The following is a 9,054-nucleotide window of genomic DNA, read 5'->3' as shown; positions in this document are numbered from 1 at the left end:
AAGGTGCAACAAAAATCTGGAGGTAAGTGATTTTTCAAGTCCTTTAAGCCACAGCTTAAAGTAACTAAAGACGCAAAGCCACACAGCTACATCTAATCAAACTAATCCAAGTAACAGGTTGTTTGAGGCCATACGACAACCACCTGTAACCAGACGACAGATCAAATCCTGGCTACACAAATACCATGAAGCCTGTTGATTTTAATGGGCAGTGTGTTAACTCCATTCCCTCAAATACTGAGATGTTTCCATTTTCGTTGCAAACATCTTGCTAAAGCGGACATTCTGAGCATCACTAAACCATTTCTTCCACTCTTGTGTCTCTCCTAAAACAGAAAGTGTCTTTACAAAACATTGCTAAACGAAAGACATGAAAGGAGAAATCAATATTTACATACTTCTGTTTCAAGGAGTCTATGTTATACAGTTAGACTCATTTCTGTGACACGGTTTTACACCGCTTGTAGCAATACACCAGCAATGACACGGCGGGGAAACCATCGTACCGATGTGGGGAATCGAACCCGGGTCTTAAGCGTGATGATCGAACGAAGTGACTGCAGCTTGATTGGAATTATTGACCACAACCGTCACTGTAGTGTTGAATTGTGAGTGAGTGAGTTTAGTTTTACGCCTCACTCAGCAATATTCCAGCTATATGGCGCCGGTCTGTAAATAATCGAGTCTGGACCAGACAATCCAGTGGTCAACAACATACGCATCGATCTGCGCAATTGGGAACCGATGAAATGTGTCAACAAGGTCAGCGAACCTGACCACCCGATCGCGTTTGTCGCCTCTTACGACAAGCACAGTCGCCTTTTATGGCACTGTAATGTTGAAAGAAGTAATACTAAGTGAGACGTCAGATACAGGAACATTTCAGACTGAAAATGACTGATAATAAGATTGCTGAGCAACATTTATACTTCAAGACTGATCACAATCACTCAAAGTGGCGTATCAGGGGTTGAATAACTACCCTCAAATTTCCCGTGAAGATTCGGGTTAGAATTGATCTTCATCAACCCATGACATTTATTATCGTATCCCAGTTGCGTAGAGGGATGCTAATATTGACTGGATTATTTACAAGCAACCGCAATATTGCGGAATGTTGCTGAGTTAAGAGTGAACAACAAACAGATAAACTTAAATTTCACCTCAGAGTGGTGAGATTGGACAGAACTGATAGAATTACGATAAACTGTAGTAATCTTAAAATGGACACACCCTGAAACGACTGTACCATGGTAAAATATCATTACATCCGTCCCTGTCGGAAGCAATCATTCCCCATATCCCGATCCCATCTGTATGTACAGTCATTCTCATATGAATTGCCTCAAAAGAGCTGACGTATGTACGTGCGTGCGCGTGTGTGTATGTATGTGTGTGTGGATGCCTGGATGGATGGATGGGACCTGCTACTCCTACTAAGGGCCAATTTTCCATCAATACCTTTTCTGTACATTCCATATCCCTCTTTCAATGTCAAGTCCATACATCTAGTTGCAGCATTAGCGTCACGAGTCTTCAGATTGTGAAAATTACAGGCTTCTGAAATCGACATGGCCCACTGTCGTGTCATTTCCTTTCCAAGAAAACTGGCAACTTTTAGTACAGTAGACACTGGGTTCTGAAATATCAAATGGAAACTATACACTACAATTTTTGGGGCAGAAACCACACTCATATTTTGCGCAGAAAGAAACAGTTAATATTCTTTGTAAAACACTTCATAATAATCTGTGTAGATAACTCGCAATAACATTCTGATATAAAAAAACATCACAATATTCTACAGAAAACACCCAAGGATATTATGGGCAGAACACACACCATAATATTCTGTGCATTGAGTGAGTGCGTTTTACGCCGCGTTTAGCAATATTCTAGCATATATCACGGCTGGGGACACCAGAAATGTGCTTCACACATTGTACCCATGTGGGAAATCGAACCCGGGTGGTTTGGCTTGGCGAACGAACGCTTTAGCGACTCGGCAACCCCACAGCCCTATTCAATGTAGAAAATACTCCACGATATTCTGTGCAGAAAACATCAATATTATGCACAGAAAACACTCTACGCTTTTCTAGACAGAAAACTACACTCCACAGTACACCGATCACAACACACACCTTGATATTCGCTGTCAAATCCACTAATATTATATGCAGAAAACACAGTATTTTATTCTGTGCAGATGACACCCTATAATCATTGTGTAATATTCTGTGAAGAAACTGCACTACACTATTCTGCGCAGAAAACATTCCCAAGTGTCCTATGCCAAAGAAACACAACAAAAATTTCTGTGCAATAAAACGCATTTCAATACTCTGTGCAGAAAACGTTGTGAAAAATAGACTTAGAGTATTACTGTTTTGTACAGAAAAAAGTCTATTTAATTCTAATCTATGCAGCAAACACACTAATATTCTGTGTAGAAAAGGTATATGCTGGTATCTGAATCATATTTCAGTTAGATGTTGAACACTATGTATCATAACACCATTCATGTGTGAATGGGTCGTGATTATTTACAACCATAACCTGTTTCATCTCCTCAAACGTTAGGTCTAACACTTGTAACTCAGGGTGCTTTTTCCTCTCAGTCTCCCAGTCCAGCAGGCAGTCAAACCAGGAGCCCCACGGAACTGTAGATGCAAAGCACGTGTCATTTTGAGATAAAATTAGTAAAAATAAAAATAAAGTAAGGGACGTCCGTATTGATGAAGTTCCAACAGACAGCTGGATTTGCCGAGCGAGGAATCACAATAAGGGTAAACGTTATAAATCAGCAATTTGAGCGAATGTGATTTTACGTCCGCTTTAGCAAGTCTAACAATAGCACACCAGAAATGGGGCTCACACACTGAACCTATGCTGGGAAACAAGGGTCTTCAACGTGATGAGCGGACGCTTTAACCACTAGGCTACAACAACCACCCCGAGTGAGTGAGTGAGTGAGTGAGTTATTAAGCAGTCTTATTATACGTTGTACAGCGTTTATCTCACCTGTATGCATTGTACTTGTGAAGGACGTTGTTGTGTTGAATTAAGACCTGTCCTATATTTACGCAGTGTGTTGGAATGAACATTTGTCTGATGCTGAGGATATAATGGAACATTCAAAGTTTTCTTGTCTATCTATGGGGACTCGGTCCGTTTCTGGGATTGTAAACATTTCAGCACATCCTTTGAGTTTTTGAAAATCGACAAATTGTTAATTCCGCTTGTCTCAACTACTTTCTGAGTGAAAGTGAAAGTCCTTCCTTGATAGTAATGAGGGATGTGTTAATCTTTGAGACGGGGATTTAGGGGTACACATACAGGACTCATCTCTACCTCAGTGTACAGATTAGCATTATCGGATATGTCACGCCCATCAAACTCTTTGATGAAACAATTTATGATATTTACAGATAATAGTTATGATAATAGAGGCCTTGTCAGTGGGGACCCGTGACGGTCCGGGGTAGAATAGGCCTTCAGCAACCTGTACTTGCCATAAAAGATTGATTGATGCTCATGCTGTTGATCACTGGTGCAGACTCGGATATTTACAGACCGCCGCCATATACCTGGAATAGTGCTCAATGTGGCGTAAAACTAACCTCACTCACTCACCCTTGTCAGTGGGAATAACGTCAAAATTTTCACGCATGGCAGCCAGATTTTCTGACTGTATACTATCGGCGCATACTTTATACTACAGGCCTGTAGGATTCTACAGAACATGCCATTGAATAAAAGGATATGAATTAGAAACATGAATTCGGATTCATACCTTCCCCGTCCAAAAACAGCTGAAGATAGTCGTCCCACTGTCCATCATAGTCCTGGACCTCCACTAGACCTGCTTCACAACCTTCTACCGATTTCATGCCCTTTGTCATATGGTAATACGACACGGCCACTGACTTGGGATTTCTTCTCAGCAGAATGATTTTGGTTCTGTTTTCACAGATTTGGCGTGGAAGATGTCGGAGATGTAGGTGAGAGCTCATTACCCTGGGGGATGTCAGGCTGTCAAGGTAACGGATGGATCTGAACTCTGGTTGGTTAAGTCTTTCCAGGTGATTCCGGTATACCAAATCTTCATGGGCCACCATGCTGACAATCTCCCACATCCAGTGCGTACCTATAGGTGTATCGGCCAGTGTTTAGCTACTTCTGTTTAGTGTATAGTTTTGCAGCGTCACATACTGTAACAGTCTGGAAATGACATATCTGGGCCTCCTTTCACGATCACTATCACTGATCGTAAGTCACTTAGGCAACCTTAGTGCAATGTGAAAGAATAGGTATTAATGCTAACCTTAGTAAAGGCTGCTTCGTGAAAGGAGACCCTCGCCGTTTTTCAAGCATCGTTGATTTGAGTAAAAACCGTCATTTAGACGGGACCCATGTGTATGAGTGAGTGAGTGTAGTTTTACGTCAGGTTGGCTAACATTCCTGTATTCATGACAGTATTACTATACAATCAGTAGCATATTTTAGGTTGAAAACTGCATTGTTACTCTCGGTACGCTTAAGAAGTGAAAATCTCCGACTTCATAACATTGTGTTTTGACAAAAATTAGTTATAAGGAATGTACTACCACCCAAACTAAGACTCCGGCATGTCATATACAAAATGAATGACCCCCTCCTCAATTCTCATAACATTTAAGCATATGTAGCAGCCACATATTATCCGAGTCCCGTGCTGGGATTCGAACGACGGACCTTCCGATCCAAAGTCGGACGCCTTGTTCACATGACCAAAGAGGTTAACCCCGTCAGCAAGCTGACATGGTAAGAATGTCATCTCACGGATGACTCCACGCCCTGCTACACATATTGTTCTTTATAATCTTGTGTTTAAAACTGCGGAACTCCTAGTACATTGTGTACAAAATAGATGACTCCCCATCTCCCCTGAACATAATGGCTGACTTCGCTTAAAATCAGCATCACGCCAACACCCATACATTATGAACGGTCCCAAACATGGTTGTGAGCAAGTGACTGACTCGTCAAAGGCTGCTTCTTCTTACCAGACTTGGGGTAGGCACAAATGAAGACATCATCAGGACGCAGCTGCATGTCTCTGATGTCCTCCAAATGCTGATGGAAAGGTCTTGGTGTCGCACCTCGGTGGAAGTAAAATCCATCTACACAGTTGACCAAAATACTGTGTCCACTTCGGTCTTTTAATTCCACTTTGTGAGACATTGGCAGGTCTGAAATATTCATGATTAGTGTGAAACATGATTTAGACACATGACACACTAATAAGATTGAAAACAAACAGGGTTCAACACCCGCTAAATGCGAGAATCATGTTGCGGATCACAATGCAAATGGTGTCATGTTACGTGCTGGATGAAACACTCCTCGCTTTGGTCGAGATTGTAGGACCCGTAGTAACCGGAATTTTACACTTTTCCCAGCTCCGCCACTAAGCCGTCACACATTTCGCAAGTAATGCAATTTCGAACATGCAGTGTGACATCTATACGGATCTACCGGGTATAAGAAGGAAAACGTGAGCAATCACGCCTCATGTTTTTCCCGTGCAGAGGACGGACGAAAACATCTCTCATCAATTTCATCCTGATGGGGCCTGTACTGTGAGACGAACGTACTGCAAGACGAACATTAGAATAATGCCGACCTGTCATTTAAACATGCGGTGCAGTCTATTTTACCATTAAGGCACCGAGGGAGCGTAAAGCGATAAACTGCTGTGAAGCGTGTCAGTCGACTCTCGCTCTATGGAACAAGTTCTATTTGCAATTCTACGTTTACCGATTTCCATACACAACCAAATACAACAATCGAATTATTTTGTTTTGTGTTTAACGTTAAAATATTTAAAAAAAACAACAAAAGGTTAATTTCCGTGAATATTTTATGGATAATACCAGAGACCATATAATGGATCTATTATTTGGTCTCTGATAATACGTTTGTGCTGTCTCCGAGGGAAATGAAATAACATTATGTAAATCTAAAATGGGGTACTATATAATACATACAACAAACAGAACTTTATTTTCATTGCCCACTGGTTGTTCTCTGTTGTTTGCTACATGTAAGTCTCTTCAATCTGCTACTCGTCATCAATATCACTGATATTACTATCATTAGTATCGACGCCAGGTTCGATGACAAGTTTTTCGATTTCATCCTCTAGGGCAATTTCTCGATGCCAGTAACGATCCTCAATTTCGATCGTATGTTTGCATGAGTCTGAACACTCCTTCTGGCCATTAGATGACAATCGTTCTTCACAAGCTCTCTGTACAGACGCCATTTTGAAATCTAAATTCTGGGACCCAATCCAATTTTTCATATTCGCACAAATTAATTCTATGGCATTGAAATCGGTGTGAATGACTTGATCCCGTTACCTAATTTAGAGTACGATGTGTTACGTTTCAAATACCTGCAGTGTTTACTACTCTTTTCACAGTCCACACTTCAAGATACTATTATGCAAATGCTCAAGCAGAAACAAGACGCTTCCGAATCTTTGAGTAGAAGGTGATTACTGCATGAATCACATAAATTACGTGCATGAAGTTCTCAAACCTGTTCCCCTTTCGAGCAGGTAGTGGATCAGTTCACGGCACGCTCCCCTCTCTCCTTTCACAAACGCGTCTTTCACGCACCTCATTGTAATGTTGGTTGGGCAAGTCTCGTGCTACTCCAGAGACGTGTTCAGAACCACGAGGACTAAAGGTTACGGAAAGGGCGAGTGGTGACGAATGACATTCTAGAACCTGATGAAGGAGAAAACCATGCGCTCCGAAACTTCTTGATATTCAACATAAAGAAGTTGATCTCAACTCCCGATTTTCTCATTTTATTTTTTTTTTTCGAATGTCGTTCTGTATGGTCACCATCTTGGTTCGCTTGGCGAGACAGCTGTGGGTTCTAACCTGGTTGCCATCTCCCTTTGCTCGCGCGGACCTTTGGCATGCGAGACAAGGCCCAGCTTACTTACGGGTACCGGATGTCCGGTGAAAAGTGTATGTTCAAGAATAAGTTCTGGTTCGAAATTACGTGACTGGATCGAACTAAGTGCACGTTGTGTGTCACCTTGAGTACTAACTGATCTTGCGAAGAACCGTGGGCAAAGTGCGGACCCTATTCAAACTTCGTTTCATCGTTAAAAGTAGTTAACACTGTAACGCTTTTGCTCCCCACTGTCATTGAGCATTATTCCATCCATATCTGGAATAATTTGACAAGGTTAACTTGCCTCAATTACAGAGGATTAAAGTTCTGGTCGCTCTTTGCATCATCTTTTGCCCTTAGACTGTTTAATCCTGGTAGAGGATATACTAGTAGGTTTTTATTTATCCAAGAAACGAATGAAAATGTTTACTTGATTACGCGCGTTCGTGCGATCTAGAAAACAGTTTAGTGTTTGACACCATTCAGCTGAAGGTACCAAAAATGGAAGAAAATGCTTGACTGTTTGAAAATGACATACAGTGACCGATACATGGACAACACGTCGTCCGACTGAGACAGCTGGCTGGGCATGTTTCCTCGACTATTTATTTCTTCTATAACAATCATAATACATTATCCTGTGTCTTGGCAATTTGAGCAAGGCATAGCCAATGCTAAGATGGCTCGGTGCAAATGTTTTTCAAGTCTCGGTGGCGAGGTTTCATAATTTTCATAACCCTTTGTTTGTTAGCGTGGCACAAAGCAATGTTCTGTCTACAATTAATAACTGCAGCTGAAGTCAAGTAATCACCACCTTTCTGTCAGTGACCGACGTTCTTGTTCGTTGTGCGAATCCGTCAGAATGAACATGCAGTCAGTGGCGTGGAATTTATACAGACAGCAGGGCCGCCAGGACGCGAACAATGTATTCTGAGCCTTGTATTTTCCTACGACGTATCAATACCTTTTTCTTGTTTTCAACAAATAATGCTTAAATCATTCATTTCAGTTTTCATCACGGTACTATATAATTACATGTCTGTTCTATTAAGAATGCAGTATACATCTGCGTATATACATATTACAGAGGCCCATCCTAAATATCCAGACATCTGCCACCGTTTTGAATACAATCATAGTTGTATTTTTGTGTGAATACGTATCACTTCGCAGTATGACGCATTATTGTATAAAATTTGCAGTCGTCTTTGTAACATATATAGTAGTTTGTGAAACTGATGTGAAATCATCTGCAAATTGAAAAAAATGTAGTTAAGTTCTTAATACAACATAACACATGAATAGGAGCTATTAATTTCTTACAGCGTGGTTGTGCGTGGTATCTGCTTGGACAAAAAAATGACAGTGTCTATTTGAATACTTGGCACAGTGTAAGTGGATGCTTGTTAATATTTATTCAGATCTAAGCGGACAACACACGGCTATAATGGCGCAACACGTGGGTGAACTGTGAAATTTGGATTGTTCATATACCTCATACCATTGTTTGGAACGTTGGGGTAGTCTAATGTTTAAAACGTTGGCTCGTCACGCCGAAGACCCTGGCTTGATTCCCCACATAGAGACAAAATGTGTAGTACATTTCTGGTGTCCCCCGCCGTGATGTTGGTGGAATATTGCTAAAAGCGTCATAAAACCATACTGACTCACTCACTCTAACATTCGTTGCCTTACCGTTTGACAACAACCTGTAGAGGTCCGGGATAGACTATCTTCAGTGGCTTGGTGAAAGGTGACGAACAGGATCGGGCTGTTAAGTTTGCTGATTTGCTTTACACGTATCTTTGCATCACAGTATGAAAGCATAATTGGATTGCCTTGGGCCGCGATGTCGCGATTTTCTCACATCAGTCGCTTCAAAATCACACTCAAATTTATCTGCAGCGATTTAAAATCCTGCTCACCTGTAGGGTTAGAAATAATGAACTGTTTGAATCAGTTTTACTGAGAAAGGCTTTGTCGTTATTTTATTCTGTCAATGATATTCCCGTTGCCTTCCACTTGTTTTTAATATTCGAAACATAACCTCCGCTATGGAACTTCGAACATCGTTACACGGTGCTGTGCAAAACAATC

At 41.2% G+C, this 9,054-nt stretch overlaps 1 protein-coding gene across 1 annotated transcript; it reads right to left on the bottom strand.

Moving 5' to 3' along the window:
- Positions 1–216: 216 nt before the first annotated feature.
- On the bottom strand, positions 217–6,310 carry LOC137277349 (sulfotransferase 1A1-like). The gene is made up of 6 exons (XM_067809045.1): positions 6,136–6,310; positions 5,049–5,234; positions 3,797–4,150; positions 2,560–2,663; positions 1,462–1,639; positions 217–326 (listed from the first exon to the last, which is right to left on the bottom strand). Exons 1-6 carry the CDS (start codon positions 6,308–6,310, stop codon positions 217–219), a joined length of 1,107 nt encoding a protein of 368 aa, XP_067665146.1.
- Between the last annotated feature and the right edge of the window lie 2,744 nt (positions 6,311–9,054).

This window comes from Haliotis asinina, chromosome 1, assembly GCF_037392515.1.
Source record: "Haliotis asinina isolate JCU_RB_2024 chromosome 1, JCU_Hal_asi_v2, whole genome shotgun sequence".
In the NCBI taxonomy this organism is placed as follows: Eukaryota; Metazoa; Mollusca; class Gastropoda; order Lepetellida; family Haliotidae; genus Haliotis; species Haliotis asinina.
This window is presented reverse-complemented; position numbering and strand designations above follow the sequence as displayed.

Excerpts from the sequence above, each read along its gene's own strand:
- LOC137277349 (XM_067809045.1), bottom strand. The coding sequence starts at position 6,310 with ATGGCGTCTGTACAGAGAGCTTGTGAAGAACGATTGTCATCTAATGGC. Across the intron at positions 1,640-2,559 it reads CGTTTGAGGAGATGAAACAG|AACCCAGTGTCTACTGTACT; the intron begins GTTATGGTTGTA and ends TTGATATTTCAG. Across the intron at positions 327-1,461 it reads ATATGGAATGTACAGAAAAG|GAGAGACACAAGAGTGGAAG; the intron begins GTATTGATGGAA and ends TTTCTGTTTTAG.